The sequence below is a fragment of the Ambystoma mexicanum genome, chromosome 14 (genome assembly GCF_040938575.1).
Source record: "Ambystoma mexicanum isolate Mex_15411 chromosome 14, UKY_AmexF1_1, whole genome shotgun sequence".
Taxonomy (NCBI): domain Eukaryota; kingdom Metazoa; phylum Chordata; class Amphibia; order Caudata; family Ambystomatidae; genus Ambystoma; species Ambystoma mexicanum.
In genome coordinates this window covers 381,015,530-381,035,494 of record NC_090940.1, presented here as the reverse complement: position 1 = coordinate 381,035,494, position 19,965 = coordinate 381,015,530, and the positions used below count along the sequence as shown (strand labels likewise).

Genomic DNA, 19,965 nt, shown 5'->3' with positions numbered 1-19,965 from the left:
ACTTGTTCGAAATATGGCATGCATTGTCTTTGTCAGAATCTTTATTAAATTGTTCTTGGGTCCTTGTGGCTTTACCAGATTCAATATGATCATTTGTTATATAAGGTCTGTAGTACCTGGAGCGATCAGGGAATAGACAGGTGCCGCCCCCGCAGCCCCATTACACCACCTTTGTATGCAAGTAAGAAGCAAATCCAGCATAGTGGCTTTCTGGAGGCATGTTTCTTGAAATCTCTCAAGAGTATGTAGGAAGGGGATTGGGACATACGAGTAAATTAGTTACTCATTACAATGACTAATTTACTCCTAAGTCCATACAGTCCACTGCATTTGTCCTTGTGTTCTTAGATGAACATCTCAAAAGTATGGAGGAAATGGGACTATTTGCTAGGAGAACAATAGTTGTAATGGTAAGTAACTAACTAGTTTTACTTACATCTCAGACAGACAATATAGCTCAGCCAATAGCCCAAAGCTTTAAGTTTCAACCACACCAAACACAGCCTTCCCCAATACCGACAGACTTCACCCTTTACCCTTTACCCTTTACTTTTGTGTAAAGGAGGGAAATATCCTGTGACGGATTCACATACGCCTGTCTCCCAACCTAAATTGACAAAACTGATTCCTACAAATGAGGGAAAGTCCATTCATAACTACTACACACCTTATTGCCCCACCTTTCTTCACCTGTACCCATTGCCACATCTAGCCACTAAAAAACCTGAATGCAGTAAATGACTCAGTGTGCCTTTTATTTTTATATTTTGCAGCCCTTAAATTAAGTACCCATGAGTCAGACCTTTTAAAACGATAGTCAGGTTAGCTTAACAAGAGTATACAATGCGTTTACCAATAATGTGGCAAAAAACTGAAAAAATACTAAAAAAATATAAAAAGGGCAAAAGAATGCCAGATGATGGCTGGAAGGGAGGTCGGAAATGCACCCCTCCCCCTGCCCCCCACCCCCGACTCTGCAAAGAAATCCTCCAATTAGTTGACAAGAATAATAGAAATCTGACCCATTCAGAGAAGGATTCTAGCAGGACTACTCCAGCGTTCTAGTGCTGTAATGTGTGGATGCCCATATTAACAGTACTTATATTGTTGACTTGAAAAGAATAAAGGCCTGAGTCGGCCCAGCCGGTATGGAAACTGGTAAGTGCAGGTTGCACAAACATCTCAAAGGCGAGTGCTTCATTCGCTCAGATGCCTTACTGGCCAACACATGTATGAGGGGAAAATGACTGGAAATGCACACAGTTGAAGTTATCAAATAGCAAATGAGGCGATGGCCACTATTAGAACACTATGGTAGCAGAGAGCATTCAAAGAGCGAAAAAAAGGCACTGTAGCAAGCATTAGAGATGGCAGCATAAAAATGAGACATGCTAGCACTTAGCTGCAGATTTCTTCAAACTGCTCTTTCCTCACCCATTTGCCTCTTACCACCTTCCCGTGTCCAGCATACCCTTTGCCTTCCTTAATAGGGTCCACACAGCAGTTTTCTTTAGATTTTTTTTCACATGTCTGTATTTTAACAATTTGCCAGCAAAGGGCAAACTGGTAAAAAGCAAGGAAAAAAAAAACCTGCTCACCTTAATATAGTCAATTCCAGGATTTTCATTTTCAGCATTGAGCAATGCAACAGCGAGATCAGACTTTATCTTTTCACCAAGACAAAACGTTTTCCAGCTTTCTTCATCCTGCATCTGTGGCTAAACGTAGAATATATTAACTCACAATTAACACATTATTCCTGGTCATTATTGCCTATAGCAATTAGAAACATACACCATTAAAAAGGTAAAAACATTCAAATCACCCACCTTTAGGACAAGGTCAGGCTCCATAAGACCACTAAGGTGGTGATGGGAGAGGTATAAATATTGTATAACATAGCATACTATCAATCTAACTAGCTTCATTGCATTTCCAAAGAAATGCAAATATTTTCCTATTACTAATATGCAGCGCACTACTTTTCCAGGCTAAAGTCATTATGTGTTAAATATTTAAAATGTAAAACTAAACAGCAATCAAATGTTTTTTTAGAAAGGTCTAATTTCTAAGTAATACAAATATAAAGTCAAACAGAAGATATGTTCCACCCTAATAAAAACCAGCACCATTCTTTTAAAACTGCGTTTTGAACAGCTTTTAACAGGGGGTTTCCCGTAGGAAAAAAATAATTTTCAGGCAAATTTCAGAATCGCCAGCTTCGATTTTCCAAATTTATTTGCAGGTGCCTAGAATTTAGCTGGATTTTGTGCCGTGAAAAGAAATATTGAAAATCGACTCAGTCAATTTTGAGATATTTGTGATTGAAAACAGATCTATCTTTGGCACGATAACCACGTTTTTCACTGAAAAAAAGATGAAATAAGTTACAAATAAACACCAATCACACGCTCAGCAACCACACCATCCATACGCACAACAGCTATGCCCACACAGCATATACACTTGACCCCCCCCACTGTATACACATTACAAACATACACTCAAGCAACGAAATTCATAATTCAAGCAACAATATGCAGCCAAAATGTATCATGACTATACACAACATACGCACTCACCCCCCCCCTTCACTGTGTACACATTACAAACCTTTAAGATGGGTTTCTAGAATCTTGCCTGGTGGACAGATTTTATGAGGCCATCCTAGTTACAGTGAACAGGGGGCAGAGGGACCCCGAGAGTTTAGCCAAAGGTCAATCAAGGTAGCAATGGAGAGCAGTTAAAGCTATTCTCAGGAGAGAATGAGTGGGGTCAGGGGTCCACAATGAGTCCACACAGAGAAGCGCAAAATTCAATTTTGAATGGAATGTACAAACATACTGCATTTATTCCAGCCCCAAAACACACAAAAATAAAGCAACAAGCAGTTGATCTCAATAAGAAGAACTAGTTACTCTTACCTTGTAACGTTCTTTCGATGGGATGTTCCTCCGACGTATTCCTTATCTTAAATAGATAGAAATCCTTCAGCTTTGCTGGCCTCGGAAAATTTTTTCGCCAGAGGGCGCTGCGCGTCGATGATCGCCGAGTCGATGACCCTCGACGGCCTCCGTGCCGACGTCGACGTCATCCTGCCTATAAAGGCCGCGCGCAGCGTCCGTTGCTCAGTTCCGTTTTGTAGTCCCCAGTAATGTTTTTGGATTAGACTAATCACCTTGAAGGAGCATAGGCTGCAAACCCACAGGAAGTCATACTGCGGGGATGGATGGGAGGGTCGATAAGGAATACGTCGGAGGAACATCCCATCGAAAGAACGTTACAAGGTAAGAGTAACTAGTTCTTCGAAGGGATTGTGTCCTCCGACGTATTCCTTATCTTAGATAGACTCCCATAGCAGTGGTATTGTGACTGGAGGCGGGAGTAATAAAAGTTATGTTACCCTTCCAGAATGGACAGAGTGTAACACAGCCTTGCCGAATCTAGTTTCTTGACTAGAGGAGGAATCCAGGCTATAGAATTTGGTAAATGTATGTGCGGACGACCATGTGGCAGCCGCACATATATCTCGAATTGGCACCCCTCTTTGAAGGGCTGAGGATGTTGCGATACCCCTGGTAGAATGAGCCCTTAGATTTTGAGGAGGCTCCTTTCCTGCCAATTTGTAGCACTCCAGAATGGCTAAAATAATCCATCTGGAGATGGTTTGTTTTGTTATTGGAAGGCCCAACTTATGTCCTGCATAACCTACAAAGAGTTGGTCTGCTTGTCTGATCTTAGCCAATCTGCTGATATAGAAGCTCAAGGCTCGCTTAGGGTCCAGCCTGTGCAGTCTCTCTTCCTCCTTCCCCGGATGAGGAGGAGGGTAGAAAGAAGGTAATATAATCTTCTGAGTGATGTGAAACTCCGAGACTACCTTCGGGAGGAAGTTAGGCTTCACCTGAAGAACAACTTTGTCCTTGTAAAAGATTGTATGTGGAGGTTTACACGATAAGGCTTGCAACTCGCTAACCCTTCTAGCAGATGTCAATGCTATTAGCAAAACAGTTTTGAGGGTGAGAAGCTTCAATGAACAAGAGTGTAGTGGTTCAAAAGGGGCACCCTTTAGGAAGTTTAAAATTAGGTTTAAATCCCATAAGGGAACTTGAAAAGGTTTCGGGGGATAAACATTAGTTAATCCTTTTAGGTATTGTATTACCAATGGAATTTTGAAGTATGAAGGCTCCTCTGCAGTGCGCTTAAAGATTGATAGCGCTGCGAGATAGCCCTTAATTGTGCCAACCTGTAGGCCTGAATTAGCCAGGTAAAGTAAGAATGACAACACCATAGGTGTACCACAAGAAAAGGGTTCAATATTCTTTTCTCTGCACCAGCTGCAAAATTTGTTCCAACGGCAGCGGTATAGAGTTTTAGTTGCCGGCCTTCTGGCCGAAAGCAACACCTCCATAACATCATCCGGAAGGTCCCAATCCTTGTACCTCAACCTTTCAGACACCAAGCGTGAAGGTTGAGGGTCTTGATGGCTGGATGGAGAACCTGACCTTCCTTCTGCGAGAGAAGATCCTCTCTGTATGGCAGTCGAATTGGAGGGCAGATGGACATGTCTAGAAGGTCCGGGTACCACGTTCTCCTGGCCCAATCCGGGGCAATTAGGATCATGGTCTTCCGAAACCTTCTCAACCTCCTGATCATTTGAGGAATGACAGGGACCGGAGGGAACGCGTACAGAAGTGGGAACTCCCAGTCCACTACGAACGCATCTCCTAGAGCTCCTCTCGGGGGAAATTCCCTTGAGCAAAATCTGTCGCACTTCCTGTTGATACTGGTGGCGAACAGATCCACTTGAGGGGTTCCCCAAAGGGCGAAGATCTCTTGAAGGACTTCCTGAGCTATCTCCCACTCGTGAGAGACTGTGCTCTGCCTGCTCAGAGCGTCCGCTGTCAAGTTCTTCTCTCCGGCTAGGTGAATTGCCGATAGAGAGATTCCTTCCTGAATTGCCCAAAACCAGAGCTGCATCGCCTCTCTGCACAGTGGTAGTGAGCCTACGCCTCCTCTTTTGTTGAGGTAGTGCATGGCCACTGTATTGTCCGTCATTATTAGGACGTTTCTTCCCCGTACAGACGGCAGAAAAGCCTTCAGCGCTAGTCTGATGGCTCTCAGCTCCAACAGGTTGATATGTAGTCTGGACTCCGATGGAGACCAACGACCGCTGATGGTCAAGTCGTTGGCGTGAGCTCCCCACCCCGTGAGTGAGGCATCCGTGACTACTGTTATCTCCGGCCATGGTTGCCAAAACATTTCTCCTTTCAGGATGTTCTCCCGACAGGCCCACCACTGAAGGTCTCGGGCTACTTTGACCGGGATCCGAAGGAGATCTGTCATCCTTCCTGAGAACTGTGACCACTGAGTTCTCAGTGCCCACTGGAGGGATCTCATTCTCAGGCGAGCCTCCGGCACGAGGAATATGCAGGATGCCATGAGGCCTAGCAACCTCAGAAAGTCGTAGGCTGGGAGATATTGGGCATTCTGAAATCTGATGACCATCTGCAGAATATCTCGAGCCCTCACCTCTGGTGGCAAGGCTTTTCCCAGGGAAGTGTCCAGGACTGCTCCAATGAATTGGAGTCTCTGTGATGGTATCATCTGTGACTTCTTTAAATTGAGGGAGAAGCCCAGCTTGTGAAGGAAGTGGCAAACATAATCTAGTTGTCTCTGAGCCTGTTCCGAAGATACAGCTCTGATCAACCAATCGTCTAGGTAAGGGTAGACATGAATCCCTTCCCTCCTTAGACTTGCAGCCACAACCGACATTAGCTTGGTAAAGACCCTCGGGGCGGAGGTTAGCCCAAATGGCAGAACTCGAAATTGATAATGAGAGCTGCCAATTGCGAACCTCAGGTATCTCCTGTGCCTGGGATGGATCGGCACATGGAAATAAGCGTCCTGGAGGTCTAGAGATACCAACCAGTCCTGAAGCTGGAGGGCCTGAAGGATCTGAGAGAGAGTCACCATCTTGAACTTGTCCTTTCGGAGGAATTTGTTCAATTCCCGTAAGTCTAAGATGGGTCTCAGTCCTCCGTCCTTCTTCGGTATTATGAAGTAGGGGGAGTACCAACCCTTGTTCCTTTCCGCTACAGGTACCAGTTCTATGGCACCTTTCTCTAGCAGGTCTAAAACCTCCTGCAAGAGGAGCGGATCTGGAAGCTTCAAAGGGTTGTTCCCCGGTGGATGACTCTGAGGGATATGTAGGAAGGGCAGGCAGTAACCTTGGGCTACTGTCTCCAGAGCCCAAGCATCTGACGTAATAGCCTGCCATTCCGTCAGATGGTGAGTTAACCTGCCCCCTACTGGTGTTCTGTGAGGGGAGACCTCAGAGTGGTTTTGAAGCGGCTGATGCAGTTGCCGAAGGTAAAGTGGCTCCTGCTCCTGCGGGTGCGGCTTTCTTTCCCCTACCCCGTCCACCACGGGTAAATCTTCCTTGGCCTCTTTGAGCCGGTCGTCCCCTGCCCCTTCCATATGAGGAATAGTAACGAAAGGACCGTCCTCTCCACGATGATCCCGAAGGACGAAAGGTATTCTGACGGATAGCAGCTCCCAATGACTTGGCTGCTGCCTTGGACGTTTGCAGTTTCTCCAAACTGTCATCCGCCTTCTTTCCAAAGAGGGTAGAACCGTCAAAGGGCATATTCAAAAGCCTGGTCTGCACGTCAGAGGCAAAACCAGACTTCCTCAACCACGCATGCCTGCGGATTGTGGTACTTGCCGCCATGGCCCTGCTGATACTGTCAGCAGAATCTAGGCCAGTTTGTAGGGTCTCGCACATCGCATCTTTACCATCCCTGATGATGTTTAAAAATGCGTCCCTTTCCTCTCCTTCTTGGAGGCAGTCAGCCGCTGATGAAGCGCACTCCCAAAGGGTGTGGCTGAACCTAGCGAGCGTACAGGTCGCGTTAATAGACTTTAACGCCATGCTACAGGCAGAAAAAACCTTCTTAGCCATGGCATCATATTTTTTGTCATCCCTATCCTGCGGAGCAGTGGGGTATGCAGATGTGCTGCCTGATGAGGTTGCAGCCTGTACAACCAAGCTCTCAGGAGTAGGGTGTTTTGACAAATATTCAGGGTCAGAACTAGCCACCCTGTATTTTGTTGACAGTTTTTTATTTACTGCCGGGATAATTTCTGGCGTTTCCCAGTTTGTCAAAATCCTTCTCTGTAGAGCAGAATGAAATGGAACCACAGGATCCTCCTGTGGGCCCTTGTCCAGTATGTCAGTGAGGTCATCCTGCTGAAAGGCAGGAGAAGGTGCAGACCAACCCATAAATTCTATGATTCTAGACATCAGAGCTCTATATGGAGTCTCCGCATGTTCTCCTGGGTCTGGTTTGATAAATTCTGCTTCAGGAGAAGTGTCCAAGCCACTAGCTTCCTGAAGTGCATCCTGAAGATTTTTTAATCTTCCTTCCTCAGAGGCGAAAGTCTCTGGCTCTGGTGATGTGGTCCTCTGTAAATCAATATCTTGGTCTGAATCCTCCCTTTCCTCAAAAATCGAGGTTAAAGGGGGATACATTGGTTTTTGGAATGGTATAAACCCCATTTCCAATGCAGAAGGAGCCATCATCACAGGCCTTGAAAACGTCGATGTCGTCGACACCGACGTGAAAGTACTCGAAGGCGCCGTGAAAAGCGTCGAGAAATGTGTACTAGGCCTCGAAGAACTCGAAAGGATCGGAGTCTTGCTCGAGAACGACGTCGACGTTCTCGGCGTCGAGTCGGAGGTCTTTTGTCTAACCGTTGGCTGTGGAGTAGCCGTGGTTCTTTCCTTCACCGGCGTCGATATCGGCGTCGACGTCGGCGTCGACTCGATCGACTGATGCGCCGATGAATCCTTCGACAACGGCGTCGATGGCGCCGACCTCTGTTTCGAAGGAGTTTTCGACGATGGCGTCGATGATGCTTTATCTCCCGATGGCTCGAGGCGCTTTCGGGTTGACTTTTCCGCCGGGTACTGCGACTCGCGGCGTTTAGATTTTTTGGGTTTTTTACCCGGGGTATCACCCTCAGCTGTCTTCGAGGGGGACGAGGCCGCTTTCTCGAAGACGCTTAGCATCTTTTTCCTGAATTCCTCCCACTCAGCTTGCGAGCTGCGTTTTGTGGGGCAATGAACTCTCTCAGGAGAACTCGACGAAGATGACGAAGGGGATCTCCTACGTCTCTTCTTCGAGTGTCTCGATGTCGACGAGTGGTGGGAGCCACTTCGTGATCTAGATCGAGAGTGTTTTTTATGGTGAGGAGACGAACGTCTCGACTCTACCGAAGAAGCTTTCGAGGAAGTTAAAGTTGACCTACCTCTCTCGAGCTTCCCCCTACGCTCCTTCAAGGCTTTCGCCGTCATGGAAAGGCATTCCTCACACTCCGAACTCTGGTGCGTGATTCCCAGACACCACAAACAGACCCTGTGAGGGTCCGTCAACGACATTTTCTTCCCGCAGTCTCGGCACTTTTTGAAACCGGACCGAGGGGTCGTCGGGTCGGAGGAGGATGCCATCGATATCGAGGTAAATAGTAGTTATTATATACGTTATCTTGACGAGAACTGAGCAACGGTGTTCCGAGGCACAACGAAGCGCGGAAAAACGGAACTGAACAACGGACGCTGCGCGCGGCCTTTATAGGCAGGATGACGTCGACGTCGGCACGGAGGCCGTCGAGGGTCATCGACTCGGCGATCATCGACGCGCAGCGCCCTCTGGCGAAAAAATTTTCCGAGGCCAGCAAAGCTGAAGGATTTCTATCTATTTAAGATAAGGAATACGTCGGAGGACACAATCCCTTCGAAACATGTATACAGTCACCATAATTTTAAAAATGCAGTCAATGACAAATTAATAAATTAAGTTAAGTGATGCAGTAAGATCGAACCAAGCCACAAGAAATATGCCATAAATAATTCAGAAGTCTAATCTCTCCCTAAAACATATCTGATGCAGGTAAAGTATGTATGTTGGTGATTGTTCGAGAGAAGAGATTCAACAAAGTTACTGGTAAGGAAAAATGTGTTCATATCTTTCAGGTTATACTGCTCAGAAGAGACGACCAAAAAACAGTGGAATGTGGAATGGAAGGATACAAAGGGACTTGTTCTCAATGGTATCCTATGGAGGACAGGGAGAGAGAAATGTTTTGCCCACTGACTGATTAGATGTCTGGATGGGTGGACTGGGGGTTTTTGGAGGTTGTATTTCTCACCATTGGTTTCAAGAAGGTGCCCAGGAGCTGCAGGTGCATGGCTTCTTCTGGACAGCAGGTGCAAGAGCAAATCACTACCCTTGGCGATGAAGAAATGCAGAAAGCACATATTCAGACCTCTTCGGGACACTTCACAAGAAGGGGAAGGCAAGTTCCAGCGAGGGCCACCGCACACAGGCAACGGTTGAGAGGCTGAAATTAGGCAGGAAGGCGACTTACGACACAAGTTGGCAACCACCGTAATTCCAGCTGAAACCACAGAATGGCGATGGTTCTTGCAAGGTAATCCTTTGGGGAGGTGATTAGTCCAGGGACACTACTGAAGGCTCAGGAAGGCTGGATCCTCCAGAACACATTGTGACTGGTTTGTCCGACCAGTCCAGTGGTTGAAGTATCTCACAGGGCCTTCACACATCAGGGCTTCACTGGGCTAGATGCAGGAAGGGATGCTGGGACTCTTCAGGAGTCTTCGGTCGGCTGATATTCTACACAGGATTCTAGGTTCCAACGCTGATGTGAAGAAATGGCTGCAGGAGCCTTATCCAAAATCCTGGCTTGAAGCAAGTCGAAGCCCATCAATGGTAAGATTTAAAAGGGTGGCATGATTGACCCTATCAAAGGCAGAGGAAAGGTCAAGAAGGTTGAGAACGGAAGGAGAGTTGGAATTAAGATGTTGGGTAAAGTCTTCACAGGTGTTCAGGAGACTAGTTTCCGTGCCTCTGGCCGCTCTGAAGCCAGATTGGTTGTCGTGGAGACCACCGACAGATTGAGTGTGATGGATCGGCTGGGAGATGACAAGCTTCTCCAAGAATTTTCCCAGGAAAGGGGTAATGGAGATAGGGCAGAAGTTAGCCAGACAGACGGGGACAGACAGAAACATCCTGGTGTTCATATTGATGGTGTCTAATCATACAGGAAGGAGTATAGCAATAGTACACAGTATTACTGTCAGTCTGAACCTCGACTTAAGGGTTTCATAGTTCTTAGAGAAAGAGGATTAGATTAGGGAGTTCCATTGTGGAACCGGAGTCCTTGGTCCAGAAACAAGGGTGCCGGTAATCTTACCGGCACCCTCATTTCCAGACCACCACACTTGTAATAAGGCCCATAGTCTCTCACTACTGATAGTCTTATGGACTGATCACTTTCCCATAACAATGGAGCGAAAAGACAAAGGAAGTAAAGCAGAATGTTTTACTTGCCTCCAAAAAGTCAGATCAGGAGTCTAAACAAAACAAAAATAAAGGGTGTCCCACAGAAGTCTATGGGGGGAAAGCAGAAAAAATAAATGTTTTCTCCCATTTTTTGGGGAGAGAGGCATGTCGGGCGGCGAAGCAGATGCTCCAAGCGACTATTTACTCTCTTGATCATTGGGACAAAGCCCAAACCTCAGGCGGGCGGGCCCACGGTTCAGTCCATACTTCTCATTGGTAGATAACTTTGGAGTTCTCCACTGAGATGGGCACATTTCAAATGTGGACGAATTGAGAGCTGCAGGGGGAGGTTTGTCGTAGTTTGGTGAGTGTTTTCAACAGGAGGAAAGAAGCAAACTAAACATTTGCAGTTTCTGAGTTGGAACGAGACAGGTACATCCAATTGCGTCATTGGATATCCCAGCTATCTGGTCATACTTCAAGCACAAAAAAGGCTACACCATTTGAGTTAACCTTACAGGAAGATGTACGCAAAGCAGAGTCTATAAGCTATATCACCTATTTGACACTATTCAGAGCTGAAGCTACAATACAGAACGGTGGTCTGGAGGGTTGCCCAGAGCATTGCCAGTGGTTAGGATTCATTCTAAACCTTCCAGCCATCACCTCTTTGTTTTTGCTACAATACATGGCGAGATGGGAGGAGGATCTAGGTTGGAAATCTCTGCAGAAGCCTGAGCAAATATTTTGAAGGGGGAGGGAGTGAATCCTCTAGGTGCTCCACTACAAAAGAATGCCTCTAGAATTTTTGTTAGGTAGCACTATGACCCTAAATCCCCAGTTTTCCTCCCAATTGTTATCCACTTTGCTGGAGGGGTTGCTGCTAGCCCCGGTCACTGGATCATATGTGGTGGACATGCCCAACAAGACATTTATTTTGGTAAGATATCCTGGCTAGGATCAAAGACATAGAAGGCTTGTCGCTTCTTATGGACCTGGCGATTCTGGGAGGAGTAGGGGACTGTGGGGGGAGGAGGGCTGCATCAATTCAGCTTACTATTTTCATCTCCCATGGATTGAATGTAGACACACTCACTTTAGCCCACTGTTGGAAGATTCTAGAGGGTGGCATCTTAGCAAAGTTATGGGTCAAACGTTGGGAAACCTGGGCAATTGAGAGATTAACTGTAATCTTCCACTTTGTGTGAGCCCATTTTGTGAAGCATTGTTCGTCCAGAACAACCACTATGAACAGGCCTATGTGATTAAGACATTTACCTCTCTTTTGACATTCCATAACTGTTATCACCATGTGTATGCTTGCAAACTTGATCATTGCTCCCCTGCAATTGAATTATTCATCCTTCGAATGAAGGCAAAGCTAAGGGGATCCCCCAAACATTAAGATTTTTTTATGGACAACCCTAATTTCTCAACCAATTGAAGTGCCTTGTATGTCTTTTCTCTTTACTTTCTTTGCTGCTAAATAAAGTTGCAAAGAAAAAAAAACACTCCCTGCCTAGATCAACACAATGGCAAACGTGTCTACAAATAGAAAAAGATTTAAACATCAAACCATGCTACAACTCACAACACTCTGATTTTCATGAATGGTTGCTTACAGCATTAAGGATTTGTATTAACAATTAAAGTGAAATCAAACCTATGCTTCTGTGATCTAGTCAGGAACCTAGAAAATCTTCATAATCCATAGAAAAAAATCACAATAAAACAGTGCTTAATTTGTCGGGGTGTTTGCCAGGGCTCAGCACTTGCCCTTATTTCTGAACCCCGGCACTTATTGTCTCTGACTCAGTTTGATTACGTGCGTTTTTGACAATGTTATTATTTTTACCCGTCAGTCACATATATACACATATAGAATCAGAACAAAATGTAAATGATTGCGTTTAAAGACATACAAACATTTGTCTCATGTCAAGACACGACGAGTAGGTTATTTTAGGTGCATGTTGATTGGCATTTTGTAAATCACACATCTGCCGTAGTGAGTACATCTGTTAACCAAAATAAGAAGGTGGGAGTTGCAGCTTAAACGTCATCTATGTTGACAGCATAGGCAGCAGCCGTAGGTGGTGGTAACAGTGGGCAGTGAGCTGCCAATTCTGACGTGTATGGGCATTTTCGAAAAAACTTGAGCCCTGGCACTTATATTTTTACAATTTAAGCACTGTAGTAAGCCATCCAAAACCAACGGCAACACAAAGGAATAACATGGGGAAAATGTACATACCATCTCCACATTGCTGTCTAAAGGTTGGGACTTCCAGTGATTCCGGTGTTTATGTAGACTCTGAATAATGTAAAGAAAAAACAATTTAACAAAAACAGTAGTGAATCACTATCAGAAACTTGCTGTCTTCATATTCTGCCAACACTCTTTATGATCTTAATTTATAAACCTAACAAGTAGTACATACTTGTTATTAAAATATTCTGAAAAATAATAAGTACTACTATGAGGCATCTTTCACAGCTAACTGACTAAGTGCCATGAAGGCCAGAAAATGACAGAAAGAAGGCGATTTAGGTAACATGGTAATTTCCCCCACATATTTAGATTCAAGATGGAAGAAACTAATGCACTTGCTGCAACATTCCAGTAGCATGGGCACAGGCCCACCCGAGTAGACCTTTCAATGACCAATTGCAGAACTCCAGAACATGGAGCAGAAACTCACCAGATGAGGGGCAGGAGTAAAGGACTTGATACTAGCAACCCATCCAGAGCAAGTTGTTTATTTGGAGAGAAAACAGTGCCCTAAATTAGCCTGGAATCTATTCATTTTTAGTGATTGCTTCCATGCCTGAAGGAGAAAAACTTCTCATGGTCCCTTCCCTAATGTCTCTTGAGGTGATGTGGGCAAGAGCAAAGCAGTCTAATGGACTTGTTGGTAGGAATCCCTGCTTGCGAACCAAAACGACACAAACCATAACCTGATGTGGTCTACCTTTGGATGATGCCTATGGTTTGCAAGACAGATGCTGAGACAATTAGGGACTTGAGAGAGAAATGAGCTACCCAGAGTGGTGTGCTATTGATGCAAAATCAGATGCTAATGAAGTGCCATGAAACCCGCCTCCGTCATGTTAAGCAAGCACACTGGCTCCCAATCAAAGAGCGGGTAATCTTCAAAGCCTTAGCCTTGACCCACAAATGCACCCACTTTACTGCACCTCCATACCTATCCACAAGAATACACCTCACCACATACACAAGACCGACCAGTCCAACATTGGAACGCCCTGCCACCACCCTTGCAAGCTGAAAACTCACATAGCATTCAGAAAAGCTCTTAAACCACTGATCTTCACCTAATCACCTCTCAACACACTCCTTATCACCTTTCACCCCGATCTCCTAGCCTTGAAATATACCTGTACTAAAATTAATATTGTATGATATGTAGCTGCTATGTATACCCTGTTTAAAAAGTAAAATATATTGTATTATATGTAACTACACAATTTTTCACTACTACCATGTAACCATGCAACCATTCCCTTGTAACTAAGCTCATCACAAGTGACAGCACCGCAATGCCCATGGGCTGCCTGTGCGCTATATAAATGTAAAAATAAATACATTAAGATGGATTTTAAAAAAATAATAATAATCACCCTGAGGTGGTATTTGGAGGTCTACCAATTTTGGTGAACAGGGAGACAACCTCAATTAATGTAAGGAGCAGAGCAGCAAGGCTTAGACTCTGGAAGTGTGTGAGAGTGTTCTAGGGCTACAATAAATCCACACAGAACACCACCAAAATTCCAGTTAGACTGGGAAGTACACAAATATACAATTATATATTAGGCCTTTAAACTATACAATAAGCAAATCAAACCTCCAAGAAAATATTGTCACACTAGCTATAACGCAGGTATATACATTCTTCGTTAGAAGAAATAAAGCATTTGATTCAATAATCAGTGTAAAACAGGAAAGTACTCAGATGCATGAAATTCAGTAAAGACACTTCAGAATAACCATAGAACCAGTTCCCCAATACTCAATAAGTCCAGCCCTAAAATGGTTTGGGGTCTTGTGCCCTAAAGTCATCAGTTGTAAAGACATATTTTCTGGGTAGGTTTACTATGAGATTGGACGATGCCAGTGGTTATGCTACAAAGCTCAAAAAGTTAAGTACATTTCAGGTAAATAATTCACCCAATCCCAGACACTAGATAGGCCATGGAAGGCAGTGTTGATGAGCTCTTCACCGACCAAAATCACGAAAGAGTCAGGAAGGACATTAACCTATGTAACCCTATGGGGAACAGAGAGGGGAATCAGAAACTAATATTAACTTACATCCGCCGATCGAGTTTTCTCCAGAGACCACTGCTGAAGTTCCGGAATCCGTTGCGGACACAATCTGCTGAGCTTGGTCCACTCAAGGGAGGACCATCGGTTGCAGGCACAGAGGTCCTTTTCGTTGCCGCGATTTAGTTTTGGTCGGTCGCAGTGCCTGCATCTGGGTTCCAGGCACCTTCCAGCTGAACAACCAGATGAAGACTTCTGCAGAGCAGGTGACCTCTGGACACAACCAGGGAGAAAAGACAGATTGCATAGTGAGCCACCAGAGTCGGGTGGCGAAAGGCAATTTTCAAGGGATGAACAAAGGAGCAGGCCCTGCAGGGCTTCATTTGATGCAAAAGGCTGAAAGTGCAGGAGCAGGCATTTAGTAGAAGTAGTTGAAGATCCTCCAGGGATCCATTCAGAACAGTGATGGCTGCAGTGTGGTAGCCCAGGAGAGAGCTCTTCAGTCCACCAGTTGGTCCAGGGAACACTTCCGAAGGCTCAGAAGGAATGGATCCTCGATGGAGACTGGTTGGTTTCCCCAGTCCCAGGGTGGAAGCATCCAGAAGGGCATTCTTGAGATCAGGACAGAGGAGCAGGGCCTCATCAGGACATCACTGGAATTGGTGCAGTTCAGCAGTAGGAGTGGTCTTCGGCCAATCAGCTGACTGCACTTCTTCGTAGGTGTCTTGGCTGCAGTGATGGTCTGTCAAATGGCTGCAGAAGCTCTCCTTTTATCTAGGATTTGGAATGGAAGCTCGCCCAGGCCCATCAATGGGAAGGATCTGAGCCAATCAAACTGGCAGTGGCTATCCAATCATGGATAGCCACTGGCTCCAACATCTGCCCAGCAATAAACATTCAGGCACCTGGGATGTGTACTGGGACCAGAAAGTCCAGGACCTCACTTATGTACTCACACACAAACCACCTCTTTACAGAGGAAAGTAGCAGCTTTCCTCAAGAAAGTCTTCTCATTTATGGCAATTCCGTCCTGAGAGGGCAGGAATGAAGCCAAAGAACAATACAGCTGAAGAACAGACAAACACCTTGTGGTACTGCCACCTTAGGGTGCTAGACAAATCCGCTGCCACGAGCCCATCCTAGACACATTGTAAATGTAACCAAAAAGCCATTACAGAAAAAAGTGATAAGGATACAAAGTATCATAACCGCACTTCACTTTAGGGTGATGTTGCAAGCTGTAAAGATACAGGAAAACCATACATTCTGTCTCTCAGTACTGATAGTCTTGTGGACTGATCAGTTTTGCCATTAGAATGAGCCAAAAACACAAACGGAATGCTTAACTTACTTCCAAAAAGTCAGGCCATGAGTCAAACCAAAGCAACAAAACAAAAAATGGCTTCCACTATAAGTCTATGGGAGGAAAGCAGCAAAAAGAAAATGTTTCCCAACACCACATTCTAAAGGAGTGTTGGGACTGTGCCAAGCAACATGCGTTAAGGAAAAATCAAATTCATGACATACTATGTTCAGGGTAGCATGGCAAACAGGTTCCTGGCAGCCAAACTTCGCAAACAAAAATCCTGTAATTATATAGTTCAATTAAAAGACGAAAAAGGGGAGCTATGCGCAACGGAGATTGGGAAACTTGAGATAATGGAAAGATTCCATCAGGGACGTTTAGAAAGTGAACACCTAGACTATCAAACACAAAGAGAATACATTTCAAGGATCCCCCTCCTTCAGTTTACAAAGGAGGATAACGTTGTTCTGCAAGCCCCCATAGCGGCACAAGAAATCAGCGATGCCATAACAGCAATGCCCCTCAACAAAGCCCCGGGCCTGGACGGACTCGGAAGCAGATACTACAAAACATACTACAACCAATTGCTGGGCCCCCTATCAAAATTATTTACTCACACTGACCAAGCTGGATTTATTAAAGGGAGACATACCCAAGACAACATCAGGCGGGCAGTGGATATATTAGACCTGGGAAACAGGACAGGACAAAGCAGCCCTAGACGCCAGGAGAGCATTTGACAGCCTGAACTGGAAATATCTGGAACTGGTGCTGCAGAAATTTGGATGCGACCCGTTTTAGCAGAATGGTCCTGGCAAACTTTTGCCTCCCAAGTACGACGTTTATGGTTAATGGGAATCCCACGGCAAAAATCAGAATACACAGAGGGACAAGACAAAGTTGTCCACTCTCGCCCTTAATTTTCGCCATGGCAATGGAGCCCATAGCTGAAATAATAAGACAAGATCCTGCCATACAAGGGGTTAAATGCGGGGGGACCGCACATAAAATAGCACTGTATGCAGATGATATAATGCTGTTCCTGGGGGATCCTAAGAACACACTACCAAGAGCACTCGATGCCCTAGAAGAATGTGCTAAAATATCCGGATCCACCATAAACTTAACTAAATCTAAGGCCCTGAACATCACAGAGAGGGAAGAGGTGGTTGAAGCCCTGGGGTCAAGATTTCCACTAAACTGGGAGAGAGAATCAATAGAATATCTAGAGATCCAGTTAACAAAGAATTATAAAAACCTCTATGGAGCAAACATAACACCACTTCTGAAACAACTGAGGGAGGACCTACATAGGTGGGACACTCAGGAACTATCCTGATTTGCACGCATTGCAGCACTCAAAATGACCCTGTTACCACGTCTGCTATATACGATAAGCTCGCTTCCAATAGAGGCCCCGCCCCCCCCCCAAGGTAAGCAAAGCACTATAGGGTGACATGACCACCTTCATTTGGCACAAAGGAAAGGCTAGAATACAACGAAGAATCCTAACTAGGCCACCGTGCCTGGGGGGGCTGGGGGTCTCAGAGGTGGAGAGATATGCCCCGGCCGCACAAATAGCACCAATGTTAGCCTGGAAAAGAGAGGACATGTCAAGGGGATAGGTGGGGATTGAGCAAGAGGTGACCACGATCCCATTGGTGGTTCTACACGGGTTGCGGATGGGCGATAGTTGCTTCAAGCAGGTGACCTTCTGCTTCCCTAAGGCCTCAATGGATCACCACCAAGGGGCTGGGCCCCTTCACCCCAATGGCGCACAACCAAAACTTCACACCAGGCAAACGGTCCAGTTTCTGGGAGAACTGCAGACAGGGTCAAACCTTATATTTGAAGGACTTCTATCAGGAAGGGATCCCATTACAGTTCGAAGAGTGCAAACAGTAATTTGGGGTAGGAGAAGCAGACAGATACACCTACATCCAGATCCGGCACTGGATAACGCATAAGGAAATCAAGAACGCAGCTACTAGGGTACCGGTGGGCCTGGAACAAACGTTACACGAAGGGGACAAGGCAAGAGCCGTCTCCAAAATATATAAACTGTTGGACAGTGCACAAGAGAGTGACACCTTCCCATATATGGACAAATGGGCAAAAGACAGACAACCCCATCACCGAGGAGGAGTGGACGCAAATATGGAAAAGAGTGCAGAAATCCTCCAGATGCAGAGCCATTAGGGAGACCGCATACAAGATTTGTTTCAGGTGGTATTTGACGCCCCCAGAGGTTGCACAAAATGAACTCCAATTACCCACCTACATGCTGGAGAAACTGTGGAGGTAAAGGAGATCTATACCACATGTGGAGGTCCTGTCCCAAAGCGTCCATGTACTGGAAGGAAATCCTGGGCCACATAAAGGAAATCACAGGGAAACAGATGCCAGCTGCACGTAAGGTCATACGCCTGGGTAAAGCGGTCTAGGACATATATGCGGCATCCGGCAACAATGCAACGCTCATTACTCAGCTGTTGATGGCAGCAAAGATGACCCTGGCACAAGCGTGGAAAAACCCAGAAGGCCCAATAACAGCATGCTGGTGGGTGAGAACTTGGAATGTAATGGAAGTGGAGAAGTTGGGGGCCCTAAAGGACGGCAAATACCTGCAATTAGGGGGATCTGGGACCCCTTCATCGACTATGTCAGAGACAGAGAAGCATACTTTTTTAGACCAAACCTTTTGAGAGCGCTTCAAAACTGAGCACAAACACTTTGACTGGGTGTAGAAGCCGTCTAACAAGAACTCAAGGATCTCATTGGAAAGCCGAAAGTCTAGTCCAAGTCTTTGGGGAACCGGGAGGGGAAGGGTTGTTGAACAGTTGCAGATGACGTTAAGTTAATGTTTAAAGCTATACCAAAAATTGTAAAACCAAAGGATAACATGCGGCCTTATCAAATGATATATGTTAAAAGTATTGCAATCTTTGGGCAATACAGTATCTGATTAGGTTGATATTTGAATAAAGTTGGTTAAAAAAAAAAATCAAATTCATAAGTAGTCAGAGTATTAATGTTCTGTTTCTTATGTGGATTATGACTGTTTTTACAACAAACAATATGTATCGCTTTAGGAAAGGAATCTTTACTCTGACAACAAGCCATTACATATTCTGGCATTACCGAAATCTCTCCCTCCAATGAAGACAAATACTGCATCTCTCCCAACAGAGTCTTCCCTTTGCCTTAGGGCCCTTCTCATCCCATGTGATCCTATAAATACCACCCCCAGGGTTAGGATCAGGTAGCGGCTGCCTTCCCCAGGCCACCTAGGAGCAGACTTTAGGTAAGATCTTTGTGAGGACTCTGCAGGATTCATCACAGTAGGGAGAAGGTTAGGAGTGAAAAATCCACTGCCTACCCGTGTTTCACCAACAAGTGGTGGGGTCTATGATTTTCCTAGCCTTAAAAAATAGAAAGGAGCAAAAACACAAGGAGGTTGACTAATGCTAGAGTGCTGGGGGTGGCAGCAACGGTTTCAAAGCAGTAGGTCCTGATGGCTCCTATTGATTTGCAGGAGGATCAAAGCAGTTTCCCCTGAAGAGCTTTTCCATTGCAGTGTTCCGCAATATTAACATTATTTTTCCTTTGAAGACCTTGCAAACCTTGGAGACCAAGCCATTTGCTGGACACCTCGGCAAGACTTTATGGTTTATATTCCTCACTAAAACCCAGCATTCTCTTCACCAAAACAAGCATTACCTCCACCAAAACAAAAGCTCAAATAGAAGAAACAAAGTACCTGGATTTGACATCTTGCAACAGAGAACAAAAAGTGACAAAAAGCTTTCACCGTGGGAAAAACCATTACCAACAATGAAAGGGAAAACAAAAACCTTTGACGATATTCCAGAATAGTGACCAAAATTAATCTAAAATGGCAATCATTGTGGAAACACTCTACAGGTCATAAAGCAATATTGAAGGTACTTCGTTAAAATGAAGTTAAGAAGCCAAAGACAATTATAAAAGTTTGTCAACCCAAACAAAAA

At 45.2% G+C, this 19,965-nt stretch overlaps 1 protein-coding gene across 3 annotated transcripts in view; it reads right to left on the bottom strand.

Moving 5' to 3' along the window:
- The window catches only part of GEMIN2 (gem nuclear organelle associated protein 2), a 704,794-nt gene that overhangs the window by 427,599 nt on the left and 257,230 nt on the right, over positions 1–19,965 (bottom strand). For all 3 annotated transcript variants that reach the window (XM_069637505.1, XM_069637504.1, XM_069637503.1), the window contains exons 4-5: positions 12,619–12,678; positions 1,599–1,718 (exon numbers count right to left, since the gene is read on the bottom strand). In XM_069637505.1, coding sequence (XP_069493606.1) covers positions 1,599–1,718; positions 12,619–12,678 — 180 coding nt within the window. The remainder of the gene's footprint in view (positions 1–1,598; positions 1,719–12,618; positions 12,679–19,965) is intronic.